The sequence below is a fragment of the Coffea eugenioides genome, chromosome 11 (assembly GCF_003713205.1).
Source record: "Coffea eugenioides isolate CCC68of chromosome 11, Ceug_1.0, whole genome shotgun sequence".
Lineage (NCBI taxonomy): Eukaryota > Viridiplantae > Streptophyta > Magnoliopsida > Gentianales > Rubiaceae > Coffea > Coffea eugenioides.
Window position 1 is genome coordinate 50,269,415 of NC_040045.1, and position 19,755 is coordinate 50,289,169.

At 39.1% G+C, this 19,755-nt stretch overlaps 1 protein-coding gene and 2 pseudogenes across 1 annotated transcript; 1 reads left to right on the forward strand and 2 right to left on the reverse strand.

Moving 5' to 3' along the window:
* Positions 1-77: 77 nt before the first annotated feature.
* LOC113752835 lies at positions 78-4,511 on the forward strand (annotated as a pseudogene).
* Positions 4,512-7,423: 2,912 nt separating this feature from the next.
* On the reverse strand, positions 7,424-11,453 carry LOC113754191 (probable LRR receptor-like serine/threonine-protein kinase At4g37250). The gene is made up of 2 exons (XM_027298547.1): positions 9,329-11,453; positions 7,424-8,343 (listed from the first exon to the last, which is right to left on the reverse strand). Exons 1-2 carry the CDS (start codon positions 11,037-11,039, stop codon positions 7,646-7,648), a joined length of 2,409 nt encoding a protein of 802 aa, XP_027154348.1. The 5' UTR covers positions 11,040-11,453; the 3' UTR covers positions 7,424-7,645.
* A 5,859-nt stretch (positions 11,454-17,312) lies between these two features.
* LOC113752836 lies at positions 17,313-19,463 on the reverse strand (annotated as a pseudogene).
* Between the last annotated feature and the right edge of the window lie 292 nt (positions 19,464-19,755).

Here is a 19,755-nt window from a genome sequence, read left to right on the forward strand (position 1 = left end):
TCCTCCTTTGTTGTAATAGGCTTTCTTCTTCATCTCCGGTGAGGTCAGATCTTCTCTTCAGGTTGCCTCTGCTCTGCCCCTCTTTTTTTTTTTTGCTAAAGTTCGTATTTCTTTTGTCCCTTGTCCACTGACGTGCAGTTTTCTGCTTTTTTTTTTCTCATCCACGGGCTTGTTACCGCCCAAGGACGTGTCATCTTCACTGTTGGTTACAGATCTTGTGCTTTCTTCTTCCTCTCCAGTGAGGTCGGGTCTTCTCTTCAGGTTGCCTCTGTTCTTTTTTTTTTTGTTTGTAAAATTCGTGTTTCTTTGTCCCTTCTCCACTGACGTGCAGCTTTCTGCTTTTTTTGCTTAGCCACAGCCTTCTTACCGCCCAAGGAGGTCCCATCTTCACTGTTGGTTGCAGATCTTGTGCCGTTCGTTTGGAAAAAACTTCGGTCTCCTCCTCCTTTGTTGTATTAAGCTTTCTTCTTCCTCTCCGGTGAGGTCGGATCTTCTCTTCAGGTTGCCTCTGCTCTGCCCCCTTTTTTTTGGCTAAAGTTCGTATTTCTTTTGTCCCTTGTCCCTGACGTGCAATTTTCTGCTTTTTTTTCTCATCCACGGGCTTGTTACCGCCCAAGGACGTGCCACTGCTATAATAGCGTCCATGTCGATTTCTGGAATTCAAGGTCAACCCCTGGAGATCACCGGTAGTATGAAAAGTCAATCTGGAAACTTGAAGCCTGTTGCAGGTGACATGAGTGTGGAAGCTGAAAAATCAGTGTCACTATCTACAGAATCTCATGTTGAGACTGATGCCATTGAAGACATTCTTGTCTGATTCTGCTTTTACTCGGTTAAAAGAGTCAGAGACTGGGCTTCATCGCAAGGTACAAGATTTTATTTTTGGCAGTTGATATAAAGATTCCCTAAACTGCATGATTTGCACTAACCTGCTACTTGCGATTGGTAGTCAATGCAAGAGCTGATTGGCTTATCACAGAAGTATTACAATGAAATTGCTCTTCCTAAACTGGTAATAATGGAATATCTTCTTCTCCCTCTCTCTGGTTCTGTTTTAATTTTTTTTTTTAACATAACAACCAAATTAAGTTTCCCTGGCATTTCATTATGCAATACAGGTTGCTGATTTTGGTTCTTTGGAACTCTCACCAGTGGATGGTCGAACGTTGACTGATTTTATGCATACAAGAGGCCTTAGGATGCGTTCTCTTGGACAAGTTGTAAGTGCTTCTCCTCTTTTGTTCTGGTTCTTGCTTCTATCTCTATCTCTCTCTCTGGTTCATTGAACTACATTTAATGGCACCTCTGAGTCCGTGTTCATATTTTTGAAAAAGTGCTTACATTTTTCTTTTCATCCTTGCAAACTGGATATGTTTTATTTGATTTCCATCACTAAAATCTTGAGAAAGTGGAACTTGAGGTCCATTGCTCTCTGGTTGCTTGTTGGCATCAATATCAGTCTAACTTTCTTCGCTGTTGTGAATCTTCTATTTTGCATCTGATTTAATTTCAATATTTAAAAGATTAATCAATGGTTTAGCTGTGAATTATAGCAAAAATAAATTTAAGTTTTGAACTTTTATCAAATTATATTTGTTGTTGGTGGACTGCAATGAGCATAAGAGCCTTTGCAGCGAATATGGTGTTTCTGTTTACCCCCACCGTCCAATGGTTTGCAAAAGGTTCTTTGGAACCCAAAAAGTGAGTATATGTGAAATATTGGAGTTTTCAAAAAGGCTTGTTTTTTTACCTTGCTCTGTTGAAATTATATTTGTCCTGATGTTGACTCTATGTAAATACAACTTACATGGCTTGAGTTCATACAATTGTATTCCTCATGAATTTATTTTTATTCTCAGGTATGAGGGTGCACGATCTGCAGAAGCCTTGCTAAGTTTGTGAACAGTGAAAAAGGTAATGTTATTGGCTAGCTGGCTTGTATTTTGTGGTCCACAAGTGTAATCCATGTCAACAAGTTTGATAGATTAACGTTAAACCATATTTTGGTAAAAGTGTTGATTAATCCATGAGATTGTTAAAATCCAATACATATTACTTGTGAAGATTAGAAATTTACTTCACCTTAAGATATCACAACGAAGAATTGTGCGGTGATTTCTTAAGGGGCAAAATATCAATCTTTTTTTTGTAATGTTTTCTATATTGGTTAAAATCTACAATGGATTAATTCAGGTTGTGATAGCACTGAAGGCTACAATTAAGAAACAGGTTAGTTATTAATTTGCTTCTTATGTTTTTTTTTTTTTTGGCCTCAGTTGTCTATTACTAACCCTCACTATTTCTTTAATTCTTTCTTCTATTTCGATTTTTCCCTTACCAAAAGGTCTATCTACAATGGATTATTTCAGGTTATGATAGCACTGAAGGCTACGATTAAGAGACACGTTAGTTTTTAATTTGCTTCTTATGTGGTTTTAATTCTTTTTTTGGGCTCTGTGGTCTATTACTAACCCTGAATTGCTACCAGTGATGACAAAGAAACTATTCAGATAATTTTAAGGAGTTCCAAAGTAGCTAGCTTAAAAAGTTGTATGAATTCGGCCTTATTCTTTCAACTACAATTAAATATTAGGACCTTGGCCATGTGGTTTTCTTGTTTTATTCTTTATTGTTTATTTCATGTGACAGGTACACCTTGATTACCTAAAAATTGGTGGTAATATCATAATATCTGCATCATATCAGGTTATATGGCTGTCTTTTTAATTTTTTAATTTTTCGAGCCTTCCTATGGCTATTGTTTAATTATTATTGGAAGTATTTATCATGAAGTTGAGGACTTTTGATTTGCCTTTTTTGGGAGACAGGCTACTCTTCAGGAATTTGCAACTAAGGGGATATCAAGAGAAGATGGTGAAGCTTTACTCAGGAAAAGTGTTGAAATAGCCCGCGAGATACGGGATATATATTATGATAGAGCCAGCAAAGGTTCTTGGGATGTTATTGGAGATCCAAAAGCTTTAAACGTCAACTCCTTGTTGCTGTTTCTGTTGGAAGCCAATGCGTATCTTGCTGATGGTTCTAAATATAGGTGAATCTTTTAATTCTCTTCTTACATTGGAAGCAGAGTAGTATTTCAGTGCCCAAATACTGAATTGAAATATTTGAACTTGTGCTAGAAACTTTTCCTCTCGAGGACTTGTGACCTTCTCATGCATTGCAGTGGCATATATGGGGATGCAGTGACTCTAGAGACTTTGAAGCATTTCCATAAAAGAATGAGTTCAAGTTCTTGCTGACTCTGGTGCTGACCTGATTGCATTTGAGACAATTCCAAACAAATTGGAAGCTATGGTATTGTTTTTGAGTTGTGACTATCTCAGTGTACCTTAAACATTTCTTACGCTAGAGCAATTTAGATGATTTGCTGTCTATTTTGCCTGATTGCTTCTTGATATAGGACTATGCTGAGATTCTTGAGGAAGGGGATCCTATATCAGATTGTGCTGCAATTGCTGATTTATGCGACTGAGTTGTTGCTGTTGGAATCAACTGTACTGCTCCTAGATATATATTGATGGACTTGTCCAATCAATCAAGAAGGTATAACCAATTCTAGGATGCATTTGAAATGAATGAAATTGAAAATGATAATCAAATTTAATTAGGAACATTGATTTTAATTCTCTCGGGAAATCCAGGTAGTTTGTTGTCATGTCTTAGCTCTAATTGCAGTCTTTTAATCACAAGATCTTTTTTTTTTTTTTGGTTTCTAAGAATTCTCATTAGAGAAACCAATTCTGGGTCATGATTATTAGATGAATAAATTAGAAGTCAGAAAATCTTGGATGTCTATTTATGTACGTGGAACTTATTGCTTTACTTGCTAATATACTGAACCGATCCTGATATATCAGCGTTTTCCTTTTTTTCTTTCCATAGTCTTCCCAAGTTAAGGGCTCAATTGAAAAAAAGAAAAGAAAAAACCAGAAACCATATATATGTATATATACACATTCTAAGTATAAAACTATGAAGTGAAGTACATCTTTAAACAGATGTACCAACATTTCAGCTGTGTGTGAAGTGAAGATCATCCTAACAATGTTAGTTATTCTAAGCATAAAACTATGAGAGTGTTTGCTGATACTTTTTGTTGGCTGATTTCAATTACCGAAGAAAGGAAAATGCTGTGTTATTAGGATTTTATGGTTCTTAAGGTATTTAAACTTGCTGAATTGCTACTGGGTATTTTCCTTGGATTTCTTGTTGGATTATGCATCTGTTTGCACGACTGTTTTCAAATCACTTATTCTTAGGGTGAGGATTACTGATCAAACTTTTGTTTGCTTGTACTTGTCAAATTAGATAATGTGGAAGTGAATAAAGAGAGGCTGGGAGAATTCCTTGAGGAGTTGCAGAGGAAAGAGGACACAAATGACAGCTATGTTGCTGCTCTGAAAGGGGAAACGTTGATTAGAAACTCATATGTGAGAATGCAACCTTTCCCGGAGCAAAGCACAGCTAAAGTTAGCAAGGAACAAGAGTAGATAATGAGACTGCTTTTGGCAGATTTTTGTACCCAGAACTTTTTTCTATTTTTCTCCCTTTTCACTACCATTGTAGAGCACTATTATGTGTGTCTAACGGTGTCTAACGGTGGCTTCTGGTTTACTGGTTCTTTATTACAATGGGATCGCCAAAACTGAAGCTTAGCTTGTATACATTTGTACTTTATAAAAAGGACAAATATTAAGTGGTATAAGGATAGATATTATAAAAAGGACAAATATTAGCTTTGTTATAGCTTCAGAATTTATCTTTAGTTAGTTTATGTAAGCTAAGAAAGTGTCCCACCGCAGGATGATTATTGATTTTTATATTGTTAGTATATATTTGTATCCATCCCTTTGTGATTTTCGTACTTTCGCTATATTTGAGTTATATGAATCAGTATTTGAGTTCTTATATGAATGAGGAAGATTTGAAATATGGTCTATTTTCTGCATTAAAAGCTCAAAAATTATATTAATATAAATATTTTCACTATTTTGAGAGCATATCCATTTTTGATTAAGTATAAATCATTTTATCAAATTGGGCATGTTCATTTCTTTTTTCCACCGCGCACAGCGCGGTTTATGCCTCCTAGTAGTATTTGAGTATGATTATAGGTGGACTACTTTTTTTGACACTGAGACTCTTGTGGTTTTTATACTAGTTTTGGGCCGTAATGATCTCAGGGCCCAACAAGTCAAGCAATCTTCAGTCTGGCCCATTGTTTATTAGGCACCATTTGGGATTTTGACACTGATAGTTTTGTTTTTCCCAGCCTCATGGATGCCTCTCTCTGAAACAAACAATGGGTCTTATTCCATAATCGAGTTGGTTTGTTTTTTTTTTTTTTTGTCAGACTTTTTCAAGTAAAGCAATTAAACCTAATCCCAAAGTCCACCTCAAAAGCCGGCAACTCTTGAGGCAACCTTGGGGACTTAACTACCCGACCCTCAAACCCCTTAGAATCGATGTGGGACAACGGGAAGGTTGGAAGGGAAGCTTCTACTAGACCTTAACTAAGACCCACTTACCCCAGAATTCCCCCCTGACTTACGTCTTTGTCTTTTTTTGTCAGACTTTTTCAAATCGAGTTGGTTTGTTTGGATGGTAGATTATTGGTAAATTCTTAGTTGCTCGCATTATTGTCAACATATTTTTTAATTATTTTTTTATCTTATATTTATCATATCAAAAAATTGTTACAATATTTAAAAAAAAAAAAATCATTCCAAATAATCTACTGTTCCGAGCACACTCACGTGACATTTTAAAATGATCCTGTCTTTTTTTTTTAAGATTTAAAAAAAAGGCCATCTTATTGCTATGTACGATCATGTATGCAAGTAATTTTTTTTTTTTGTATGAAAGTTTACATCAAATATATTATCTGAAAATTTGCTATAGATGTATTTCCTTTGAAGATAAGATATGGCGGCCGCTGGATACTTTCATATTTGGTCACAAAAAGACGGGTTAATTCTTTCCACGTTTCCCTAATGCTGTTAATGGTGACCTAAAAAGATCAAGTTTTTGTTGGTAAATATTACAGTACATGCAGAACACAGTGGTGTCCCATTACTACCAGTTTACTTTCCTCAAACAGAATTCCTTGCGTTAACTGCACCACCCATTAAACTGTACCAACAACAAAGAAATTCCACATGTTTGCTTTCCTCATTGCAGTAACCATAAAAGTCTTATGGCTATACATATTCGAGGGCTGAGCTTTAGTAGTGTAGTGGAGTATAGTTTATCCTCTTCTCGTAATCCCTTGACCTCGATAAAATGATGCGCTTAGGAGGATGCCAAACTCTTTTATTAGTGCCATTATAGCATCTTTATGCATCATTAAACCATCAAATTTGTTCATCTAGAAAACATAATTCCCACGTAATCCATGCCAATTATCATAAACCCATTCCTGCCATTAAAAGTCCCATTAGTCGGGGATGCTTAATAAGAGGATTATCTTAAATAAAATCCCATTAGTCGTCACCTTTAAGCGATCTCTTCATCCGCATTGCGTATCTAGTCAATTATGTCAAAGTGCATTTTAAGTCTAAAACCACCTAGCAAGGTGTGCCATTTTGCCCATGACATAACCATCGGAAAAAGCTACTGGTACAATTCCCATACTGTTCTTGGTCAAATTACAAACACATACCTGAAGACTTTTCGAGTCCAAAAGCCCAACTACTATTTAATTTTTTTTTTAAAATCCTATCCTATTACAAAGAGAGGTTTGGAAAAGGGGAAATCCTATATTATTATAATGGGAGAAGCTTTTTTTTTTTTTTTTCCTGTCATATTACAAGGAGGGGTTTTTGGGGATGGCGGAACATCCTATTCTATTACCAAGGGGGAGGCTTTTTTTGTTTCTGTTTTTTTAATCCTATTCTATTGTAAAGGATGACACTTCGTGCGTCTTTTGAGTGGCACTTGCCTATTATCCTATAAATTTGTGATGATATTTGGAAACCTGACAAAGGTAGGAATCGAACCCCCAACTACTAGAAAGGAGTCATAGAGTTCAAACCGCTCAACTCATTGTCCATTCCTTATTTGATTCACTGATGTTCCCCTCACTTTTTAGATTGTCACTCTAACAAGATTTTTGTATATGATTGGGTGTGTTTGGATTGCAATTTTTCTTGAAAAATTGCTACTTTTTCGTGGACATATTTTTCAATTATTTTTTTTTCTCACATATATCAAATAGCTATAGTAATTTTTCTATAAAAAGTACAGAAAAATGCAATCCAAACAAAGACAATTGCTTTTCTGTATTTGGTTTTCTTATCATTTTAACCCCCAAATAGGTAAATAACTCTATTATATATATAAAAAAAAAAAAAACAGGTAAATAACTCTCCGGGGTCCAACAAGACAAAACTGGAATTTTACAAAAAAGAAAATGAATATCATAGGGAGAAACATGGGTTGAGTCCAAAATTAGCAAAAGTTACTTGATGTTAGAAGACAACAATATCTGAGTGTGGCTTTGGACATGACAAATTCCTATCACCAATCTTCACAATCAACAGCACTCCCTAAGAAAACCACCTCCACCTACCAGTCAATAATCTACATACACAGTCCTCTCTAATTGGGCCAATTTATGATTGGACTAGTGCCCATAATAATACGAGGAAGAACTTGAACAAGGAAACTTGTCAAGTGCTTGAAGAACTTCTTTCATGGTTGGTCTCTTCTGCGGAACAGTAGAGATACAACCGTAACCTACTTTCAGAAGGGCCAACAAAGCTTCCTCCTTGCCTTCCAGGTCAGCTCGAATTGCCACATCAGCCATCTTCAGTACCTTACTCTTCTCTTCATCATCTAGTGCAGTTGCCCCGGTTATCGGGCCTGGGCCTGGGCCTGTTTCATCAGAAACAACGATTTTCGCTGTCAACAGTTCAAGTAAAACCACACCAAATGCGAAAACATCCCACTTGGGGTTGGGTTTGATGCTACGGAGAGACTCAGGTGCGTGATAAGGCGAAATGCCCAATGTACTAGGGCTCGGGCTTGGAGTAGGCCCAAATGTAAGGTCTTGGAAGCTATCTCGTGAAGCTGTTGACCTCTTGCTACCAAAGATGCGCGAAGATCCACCTGCCTTGGAGCTGTTATCCCCAGCGACCAGTCTTTCAAGCCCAAAATCACCAATCTTCGGTTCCATATCGACACCCAAGAGAATGTTGTTGGGCTTCAAGTTCCCATGCACATGTTTCTTGTCGTGGATGTAACAGAGCCCACGAGCCACTCCTTTAGCTATCTTGAGCCGCATCTCCCAGGGCATAGGACAAGGAGAAGAGCCGGCTTTCCCTAAAAATTAGTAGAAGCCAAAACAAAAAGATAGGTTTCCAGATTAGCCAAATTAGGTGGACACAGATCCACAGAAATCAAATGATAAACTATACCAAAATATATTTTTTAAAAAAAGGTTATGCACAGTCCTTTTCCATGCAAGTGACCACTGAAAATGAGCCTGGCGTATTAAGTATTTATGGATACGTGTATCAATCACTATCGGGCACGTGGGCCCGGTGGAGGAAGTGCGAACCACGGGCTACAGATATGGTTGACTTGTAGTAGCAGTTCGCCTATTCACCTTTCAGTGCATTTAAAAACAAGCTTCAGATACAACCACTCCACCGTAATAGGAAAAGAATTTATGCTACGCCACATACAATTCTCGTACTGCTAATGTGTGAAAACTTGAGTCAAAATTCTCTCATTTTGGTCAGATTCCTTTATTATCATATCCGACCCCTTTAATGTGTAGTGTACTTTGACTAGATTCACGAAATTTCATCAGAGCAGATTTTGCTTCATTGTGCAGCGTACCCGGATTAAAATGTACCGTCCATATGGGAATGGAGTAAAATATTTTGGTGCACACATTCGAACGGACGGCCGTGGAAGTTGTAGCTGTTGCGGTCACTGGGTTGTGGGGAGAAAAATTTAGAGGGACGAGGGTGGCCATTGCTGGTCATTCCATGCCCACTTATTACAAACCAACCACATGACAGACATTTCCCTAACACCACGTTACTAAATAAAACAGCAGCCTAAAGGGTTTATCAGTAAACTTGCAGACTCTGTGATCTGGTGTTTTTGCAGAAACATAAAATTATTGTCGGCGCACATATGTGTGACATTATTATGAATCTTAAACAAAGGGTTCCTCAACTTGACTCTCTTACTTAGTGTTTATTATTTTGACCATGTAAGATTAACCAAGAAAAAAGGAGGAGGAGCAATTTGCTAATTTGAGCATCAAGGGAGGGTCGAGGGAAAGAGGACTTACTGTGACGTGCATTGGCAAGACTCCCGTTGGGAACAAAATCGTAGATGATCAATTTCTCATCAGCGCCCCAATAGAACCCACGAATTTTCACCAAATTTGGATGCACCAACTTGGCAATTACTCTGATCTGGTTCTCAAAGTCTCTGAACCTTTCCATGCCACTCTCGCCAATTCTTCGAACGGCTAGAGTAGTCCCGTCTTCAAGAACGGCCTTGTACATGATACTGGACCCCGTGGCACCCAAAATGTAAGCAGAGGCCTTAAGCAACGTCTCTAGCTCGAGTTCCTTCTCCCCATCAACGGTAACAAGTGCCCCATCTTTCTGTTCCTGTTGCAAACTGGCATTATTTTCCTGACCCCCTTGCAAATCTTCTTGATCCTCACTTTCTGAATTGGTGGCTTGTGATGTTTCTTCACCGTCTTCTTCTTGTCTTTGCTTTCTCAAGCAAGTCCACGCCCTTAACCAATTGTACTCTCCCGAGGATGCCGATGACGATGACGATGATGCCCAGTCAAAGTCCTTGGCACTCTCGGCCTCTTTCTTTATGCTGCTTTTGATGCTTTTCCTTTTCTTTAACTGATACAGGTAGATGAAAACCGACGCAAGAATCCCAATTCCCGCGATGTCACCCACGACGATACCCACAATAGTGGTGATTCTCATCCCACCACCCCTTTGCGGACTTGGTGCAGCAGCTCCACCGGGGGACAGTGCCGCAGGGCTGGAGTCAATGGTCTTGGGAATTGCTGCAATTGCTGGCGGGGATGTTGGAGCAGAGGTATTTGGCTGGGTGTCAATGCTAGAAGGAATAGGACACAAATTTTTCAGTGGTAGACCGCATAATTCAGGATTCCCAGAAAATGACTTCACATCTTGGCTTAAGAAAACACTAGAATCTGGAATTTCACCCGTAAAGTTATTGAAAGAAAGATCAACAGTTGCATTTGAGGGGAAATTGTCACCAAATTCTGGTGGGATTTCTCCAGAAAACCTGTTAAACGACAGGTTGAGATAACGAAAGCCACTGCCTCCAAAATTTGAGGGCAGTGATCCATTCACAAGGTTAAAGGACAGATCTAGAAACTGGACTGATTCAAAACCACCAGGAAGTGTGCCGTAAAAGTAGTTATTTTTCAAAGAAATCGCGGTTAAATTAGAGAGAGCAGACAATTTTTCCGGTATATTACCCGCCAAAGCATTTTCAGAGAGATTAAGAAGCTGGAGACTCTTTAGACCTCCAATATTCTCCGGCAGCGGACCAGAAATCAGGTTATTAGAAAAATCAAGAACTCTAAGCTGGGAAGCACGGAATAGATACAAAGGAAGAGAGCCGTTAATTGAATTGTTGGAAAGGTCGAGACTTGTTAGGTGGGGGATCATACCAAGATTAGCAGGGAGAGAACCAAGAAGCTGAGAGTTTGGAAGAGAGAGGTTGGTGACTCGGTTAGCCTCAGGTGAGCCAGGTGCACCACAGGTGACTCCTTTCCAGGAGCAAGGTGTCTCATTGTGGAAGTCCCAACTCTGTAGCACGCCAAGGGGGTCCTTGAGAATGCTGTACTTCAAGGATAGCAATAAAACTCCATCTACGTTGAGCCCAGCAGAAAATTGAATTTCTAGAAGAAGAAGAACAAGTGCAATAACTCTCCACCATAAATGGAGATCAAAGCTTTTGCAGGAGGCAGAGGATGAGGAGGAGGAGGAGCTCATCATGTCATCTCACAGCGATCCCACATCTCTGTACTTTCTACTAAAACAACTGTGAAAGAGGGGCAATTGAGGGAGGGGTGGGGGAGACTAACAATAACTGAGATTTACGATATTCAGGGGACCATGTGAGGGAAGTTTGTATAATATTGAGAGCAAGTGCAGCAAGACGCACAGCTCACCCAAAACCAAACTTCCCTCACCAATATGCTCTCGCTTCAGACTTCAGGCTACGTTAAATCTACAAATTAATATTCTAGTCACCATACTAATATGATATCGTACTAGAACAAATATGATATTAAATCTTATACTAGTAATCTTCTCATAGTTGTTGGCTCCCTGTCTCTTATTATTATTATTATTATTATCATTAATTTTATTTTGGTGCCATGCCTTACCTGCAAAGATTGGTGAAAACAAATTACAAAGTCTCACAGACTTGCACAGGATTCTTTAATGGATTACATCAGAGATAATAAGGCGCCCCGGAGGGGGGGGGGGAGGAGGGGGGAGATAGCATCTTTGCTAGGTGACAGAAAGGTGGAGTTGGAAAGTGCAGAACTCGCACTTATTGACTTTGCTGATGCTTCTTAAATAATTAAAGGTTACTGGTGTGTACTTCTGTTGTTATTCGCATCAGCATTAGCCCGGAACTGAAAAGTATTCACGTTTATATTGTAGCATCCCTTCTAGCCTGTGATTTCTTGAATTTTAGCAGGCCTGTGAAAGTGCCAAGAAAATCTGATTGAAATTTAAGGAATCATTCGTATTAAATGTTATAAGTAGTGCCGTCTGATGAAGCTACTGGTGACAAAAGCCAGTAGGGAACTAGCTTTGCTTATTTGGGTCTATCTAATTCTTTTGTGTAGTGCAGTCACCGGCGTTAAACGTAGCTGTAAAGGGGTGTGGCATTCATTACTGCCCTCATAAATAATCTCCAGAAATTCGGTGGCACAGTTTTATTGCACGAAGCTGTTACGTTCATTTTCCAAAAATATGCCATGCTATGGAACTCAAGCATGCTGATTTAAGATGCGTTTTTGATCATCTAAGACGAAAAAACACATAGGGCCTAGTCTTGGTAGGCTTCTCTCTTTCGGGAATTAGGAAAATTATGGTGTTTTTTAATTTTTTTTTTCCGACATAAAGAGTATTTCAATTTTGACAGACTAATCTTCCTGCGCCCGTACACCCACCCCCAAGGATACATAGAGCAGTAAAAGGGACGACTCGAACACATGACCTCAGGATTCAAAGGTGTTACCCCGATGCCATCCAAACCAACCCTGAGGGGCTAGGAAAACTAGAGTTTGGATTGCAATTTTCTATTAAAAATTTTTTTATGCTTTTCTCGTTATTATATTTTTAAATTTCTTTTTTACCTTATATATATCGAATCATTGTAATATAGTTTTGGGTAAAATACAAAAAATTCCATGTGATAAATCTAATACACATAAAAGCCTCCCATGATTTCAAAATATATAACACGACAACTCGTATTTTGAACTAAATTATAAATGTGACGGAATCCGTTAAACTTAACGGAATGAACCTAAAAAAAAAAAATTTATACCTAATTTTTAACAAATATATTTGTTTTACCTCTTAACGCTCAATTCTCTCTATCTAGAAAATAAAACTATGATTTTTTAAGCTGTCTTTTACTTAATTATATCAGGGCATTTTTGTCATTTCATCCAATTCCGTTAAGTTTAACGGATTCCGTCACCTTTACAATTTAGTTCAAAGTACGGGATATCGTGTTGTAAATTTTGAAACAACGAGAGGCTTTTCTATGTATTAAGTTTACCATAGTAATTTTTTTGTTTTTTACCCTATAGTTTTTTACAAAAATTTCAAAAAATAGCAATCCAAATGGAAAGCGCCAGTAGTAGAAAATTGAATTAATGCCATTCATGTGCTTAGTGAGCACAATGTGCACGAGCTACATCAGGAAACAATTGGCTGGAGCATCAAGAACCCGCTCAATTAATCTACTAACATTTTCAAGACAATTGACTCGTTCCACTGACCAAATCTTGTGGAACAAATCCTTGATACGAGACTACCGCGCCCCATGCATCGCAATTCCTCATTTTCTTTCACAGACTGGATATCTAGAATAAGAGTGGTCAAAGTTGATGCATGATGGATTATCTCTCCACCAACTGAACTTGACTTTGTATTAACACATTAAATTAGGGAATGTATTACATTATTAAGAGCTAGCGCCTGCTACTGGTCACAGACATTTGGCTCTCGAAGACCATTTAAATCGTCATCCAATTAGATGGACGATCTAACTAATTTTTTCTAAAAGAGTTGACCACCACATGTATTGTCGGGTGGGAGGTTAAGAATTTAAACCTTACTTCTCATCAATGTGTCACTATATGTGACTTCCTCTAAAATCATACGAGTATGTGATACATCCGTCTGGTTCAATAATGGTTCAATTCCCATAGATTTTCTCGATTTGGTTGGGCCACCTCTTTAGAGTAAGAGTAGAAAAAAAAATTAGATGGACGACCTCATCGCAAACGGACATCCACCAGGACATGCCCTTTTCTGGTCACGTTTAGCCTTTTTTCCTCTTCTTGGTCCATAAATTCCAGAAAAGAAAAAGTGAGGCATTCACTTGAAATAGACACTGGGGGACTTCAATGATTTCGCTTCTTTCACTTACTAACGGACGATAAAATTTTGGACCACCAAAAAATAGTGTGGACCTTAGTACAAAATCATAATACTTATTGTCCCTTAGCATTTGGCTCCAGTGGTAAGATTCAAACTTGAGTTCCTTATCAGCAAAGATGTCTGTTGGGTCTGTATTCGAAAACTTTCTGATGGAAATACCACTCCCCGGACAGGATGTGTGGTGATCAGATGTTGCAGTACACAAAAAGTCTGTGTTTTTGCATTATAATTCGACCCACAGATGATTATGTATACGCCAAAGTGAAATGCTACGTACTTCGTTTTGATACCCCCTGTTTTCCTCGCTTGGCCCTTTTCAAAAGTGGTTGTTTCAGCTTTTACTTTAATAGTGTACTAATCAGTCAATTAGGAACATGACGAACCTTTAACAAGATTTCCATTTAGTCCAGCTGAAAGGGTCTTTAGGCTAATAAATTAATTTGGTGGACCGCTCACCTTTTTTGATGCAGAGAATAGTAGTAGTACTGAAATATATATATATATATATATATATATTTATATCACTAGTGTTAGACGTCTGTGGATCTGCTGTCTCAAGGGGAAAAAGCTACAAGTGTTAATTGGAAAAGGGAAAGAAAAGCTTCCCTACTGATTCAAGCTCTCTCTCCAAACCCATCTTAATGATACTTAATTTTTTCTTTCCCTGACGACTATTTGGAAAACAGACACAAAAGTACTCTCCATCAGTCATTGAATTTTGGGTTCTATAGGACAAGCTAGAACACGAAATTTTACAATCCTGCAGGGAAAATCATTGACAATGGAGACACTCCAAAAAATCAAACCGTACTCGAGGAAAAAATGACAGAAAACGATAGCCTCAAGCTAAAAAATCATCCTCGATGTCATAAGCTCGTGCAAAATTATGAGAGTAGGACGGGGATGAAACTATGGGGTACAAATGCGGGGATGCCCGGTGTCATAGAATTATACGTTGTCTTAAAATCTCTCTTAAAGCATTAAATTTGTAACATTCCAACATTCAGAAACTGCAGATTCCTGCAGCCGGGATTCTACAGATCCACTCCTGTGGATTTTAGTATAACTTCGTTGACTTATAACACACTAGTGACATGCTAACAGATACTCGTTCAATGTCAAGCGGCCATCATCTTCCATCCCTATCAATGCTTAAGACAGCTTTTGTTGAGCGGCAAGATGCCACAATAAGAATTTCACGAACTATTATCCTCTGCCGGTATCTTTTTCATTTATCAAAAAATGTCTAGCAAAAATAATATGACGCCATGTATTTGAAAAAGACTCCGTAAAAGGGAAATCAATCTTGGGATGAAAAGAAAAGGCGTAGGGATGAGAGAGAATGCATTTGGAATCCAATTCTCGGATGGTTTATTCGTTTGCACCGACACATAAAGGCACATTCCACAACTAGCCCATGTCTGTACACCACTTCCGAAACCATCAAACCATGTTTGAACGAATTATTGGAGCAATGTAGCTTACCGCAACTTCCCCCTTTTTTTCCGGACGCAGGGGTATTGGGGCTTTCGACCCGACTAAATCCTTCTGTGACCTGAGAGGAGAGGTCCCATCCCCTCGAACACGTTAAACTTGGGACTCAAATCCTGGGGAGGGAGATAGACAACGCTTCCTGAGGAGGGTACGTGGCCAACCGAGCTACTCAGGAGTGGCGACTTATTGCAACTTCCCTTGAATCGTCATATTTATTAGATATATGATGAAACGGCCAAAGAGTCTCTTCTGATATAGACACAAAGAATACAAGCGAAGCTCAATTATCAGTCCAGATATTTGGATCAATAGGCTGCTCATTCTCTCTTTCTCTAGCACTAGAAATTAGTACGAAAAGAGAAAGAAAGCAGAGACGTCCATCTTAAAGTCTTATTGCCATGGTGGGACTTGGGAGTTTTCCTTGAAATGATGAATTGAAGCCAAAAGTATCAATATTCAATTACAAGGCAGATGTGACTTAACTAGGACCGAGTACACAGTGCATATTATTCTCAAAAAGGCTAATCCAATTAAAGCAAAGTCAAAAGAAAGCTAAAATGAGATGTAAGTGCACGTGGGTTGCTGCTTCTTTACTGAGTAGGAGTTTATTAACAAGTACATTAGCCTTCAAATGCGTACGAGTATTGGTGAAAATGAAGAGACCAGGAAAGCTGGCTTCAGCAGGTCGTAGCCTGAACTTGAAATGAAGTGGGATTAAGGGAATCCATTAGAGGACAATATCAGATTCAGATGCAGTTAACCATTGGCCTTAGCTTCGATTATTGAAGTTCGCTTTTCAACAAATAGGACTTGAATCATGTGATGCGAGTGTCTGTTTTATTGACCACCCAACCTTAAAACTTGCGACTTTCGGTGGTGACTTTTTTGTCCGGACTCTTAATGGTGTCTTTGAGGCAACGAGCTCTTCACAGGAAGAAAGAAAGAAATATATATCAATTTCTTTCAGATCAAAACTCAGGCAACTGTTTTAAGTGCGATATAAGACGTTTCAGCCTGTGAATTTGTCCCAAATTTTGGAGCAACATATGTTGTTAGTGTGGTATTGGCGTTACCGAGCGGAGCGGATAAATATACGGATCCCAGAATTCGTGGAAAACTAAATATAACTGATGACTGATTCTGTACTGATGAGAATGAATTGTTTTCCCTCCACTTAAGGTAAATTAATCTCCCCAATTCCCCAAAACACAAAGTTGGATGCGAAGGGGACATAAATTGGTCGGTGTTGCGGGCGTATGAACTTGCCAAACGAGACCTCATCCAAATCAGGTTACAAATAGGTATTTGTGCGTTGGAATCTGAAAAATGGGAAAATACTCGTACGAGTCTAGTGATGTAGTAATTGATATTCAATTATCTGGTCTGGTGTAAAGGGTAAAGGGTCTTACACACTAATTTAAGAACTAAGACCAGAAACCGGTGCCAAATTAGTTAAAAGAACAATAATAAAGGAGTTCACAAAGGAAGTGGATCACTTTTACATCCTGAGAGTACAGAACACACTAATTAAATTTGACCAGTCCATTTGTATCGAACATCGTGCATGACGTTTCTCCTACGCCATCCATCACCACCATTTTCGCTCCCTGAATCTCGTGTTTCAGCTATGAGCTAACTTGTCCCCCATTTTAAAGAAGCGATGAAATGCAGATTACAGATTCAGTTAAAAAAAAAAAAAGCACTACTCTTGGCTCTGATGTCCGTTTGATGAATAGTTTAGAATTTAGATTACATCACTAATGACTGAGCCGTCTGTGCTGTGTCTGTTCCCTTCTTCATTGGAGAAATCAGCTTCCCAATACCCCCATAATCACTACTGATATTTACTAACCATGGTGAATACGCTTTAAACTGCACCATTACTCACTTGAATCTATGCATTAATTACGGCTAAATGTTCACAACGAGTTGGGCTGGGCAGCAACATTGATCAGTGACACTGGCCTAAGCCCGTGCATGACAATTCGTACAACAAGACAACATCCACTATGGAAACAGAGAGACGACGGATTCACTCCCTAGTCTGCAACAACATCTCAATTATTTAGGCTAGCACCTTTTCTACCGCTTCCTAACAAGAGCAAATCTGTATGGACTAAACGGGGTAATATCAACAATGCTGGAATGACCGACCACCAACCACAAGCTCAGCCAAGGCGGCACCAGTGGCAGGGCCATTCACCAACAGCTATGTCCAGTCCCCACAAAACACCCCTTTACACCAGGCATTTCCCCTATAACTGGCACTCCATCATCCGTGCACGGCAAAGAGCACGGTTGCTCTGCCTTTACTGTTGCTTCACCTTCTGTTAGGTGGCTTGATACATTGCCAGCTACTCTCTTGAGCACTCCTTGTGGATTCTGGGACAGGTGATCTTTGCTCCGGATCATCCGGAACCTCAGCCTCTGCTGACATTCCACATATGTAAACTTCCCCGGACAAAAATTTAACCACCAAAAAACACCACAACCTTCTTAATCAACACAACAGGGAACACCAAATAAATTGTAATCATACTCATTACTGGCAATTGTCACCTTCCATTTTATGAACTACTTGTTCAATAATCACTACTAATTTCATTTTTGTTTACTACAAATTTAGGATTGTTATTTCGGTATTTTTAAGAGTTTTTATAGAAAAATATACTGTAATAATTGATGCATGTGAAATGAAAAGATGATTGAAAATTATACCGTCCATAGAAAATGCGAAAATGTTTAGAAATACATGACCAATGACAGTTTTGCTGGTACGATTGGAAATTCGTGGTCGTATACTGTGGACGAGGATAGACTTCTGGGTCCATGGGCTTCCCACCTTGGGCCATACAATAACTCAGAAACAGTGCATGCGGAGTCATAGCATATGGATCTTTGGGTTTCAAGACGTCACGATACTGTGGGCTTTAAGCCCAGACACGCTAAATAAGGAGCTTAACGGCGACAATTTTAAGGCCCGAGAGGCGGCACAACGGCATTAGCGTTGATCCTTGTCCCTCCCTCCAGCACCGCCGCCCTAGCTCTACCCTCCACGACCTCCACCTCCTCCAGCTTCCCAGTCACCACCTCAAGGCCATATTCCTCAATCGCCTTGTTTAAAAGCGTTTTGGCGAAGAGCTGAGGATGCACTTGGGCCGTTGTCTCCGCTGTACCGATAGTCCTGGGGCTTTTGGGTGGGCCGTCGATCCAAGAAGGGAGTTTTGACCCTGGAGTTTTATACAATGGGCTCTCCGAAGATGATGATGATGATGCTTCGGTGATGGCTAGATTGAGGGGACGGGAACCGTACGACTGGGGACCATTGAGCTCCTCGGAGAGTAAGCGGTGGAGAATCAGATTGAAGCTGGGGGGTGCGAGGGACGAGAGGGGCCTCCAGCCTTGCCTGTGGCAGCACAGGCGACGGAGGATTTCTCGCAAAATTGGCACAAGGAATACCCTTGCTCCAGAAGTTGGACAGGAATCAAGAGGGTGAAGGAATTAGTGTTGCATTTTTATTAACCCAAGTCCGAAAATTCTCAAGAATCTCAACTTAATTCTGTAGATTATATTACTAATTTGCTTAACAATCCCTTTTCAACTTTCTAGTTTTTCCAGAAGTTTCCAAAAACCACCACGAACGAACGAACGAATATAGCAATCTGGGACTGTGAGTGGTCACTGCTGAGTTGATTATTCCTTGACTTCTTCTCTCTTTTCCCGGAGCACAGAATATTGAAAACCAACAAAATTCCAGACCAAACCAATGGCAACTGCTGCCGCAATGGAACCACGGGATAAATATAGCATAGGCTTGCAGCTTCAAAGCCACTCTATCACCCGTCAATATTATTGATAATCATAAAACTCCAAGCAAAGGAAAATCAGTGGGAAATGGTCCGTTATGTATGGTCTGTATTCGGATTAATCCATAATTTTATGGATTAAAATCGTCAGCACATTCCAAAATGCTATGTATCTAGTCTGAAATCATCAAAAAGAAAAAGCAAAGACGCCTCATTTGTTTCTAAGTTGTCTCAGTAGCACTTTTTCAAAACTTTCAGCTGCTGTTGCCATGCATGCGGAGCTCTTAGTCTTAGGGCCCTCCTTATCTCAAAGCTACGCCGGTCTAAGACAGTAGCCACTAAACTAAGGCGACAGAAATTCCATTAGCCGAACATTAGCCATTCCCTCTTCTTTTACATCATCAGAGGAATGATTAGTTTTTGCCATTAACGACTTCTTTTTTTTTTATTATTTATTAAAATGACATTAACCACTTAAAGAAAGCAAACTAGTGCTTGCCAATTCGACTGCATGAATTAGGTGCATGATCTAACACCTCTATTATCGGTCCAAACTAACCTTTTTTTATTTTTGTGGGCGTTGAGATAAAGCCAGTATAAATATCTTGCTTAAATTAATTGACGCAAAGATTCTTGAGCAAATTGTTAATCTGCAGCAATCCATCCACTAAAATAAATTACAGGGAGCATTTCTTTTTCTTTTTTTTTTTGCCTCTTGT

Bases quoted from the DNA above. Each gene is read 5' to 3' on its own strand.
- LOC113754191 (XM_027298547.1), bottom strand. From the start codon at position 11,039: ATGATGAGCTCCTCCTCCTCCTCATCCTCTGCCTCCTGCAAAAGCTTT. The intron at 8,344-9,328 runs GTAAGTCCTCTT...ACTAATTTTTAG, and splicing joins TCTTGCCAATGCACGTCACA to GGAAAGCCGGCTCTTCTCCT.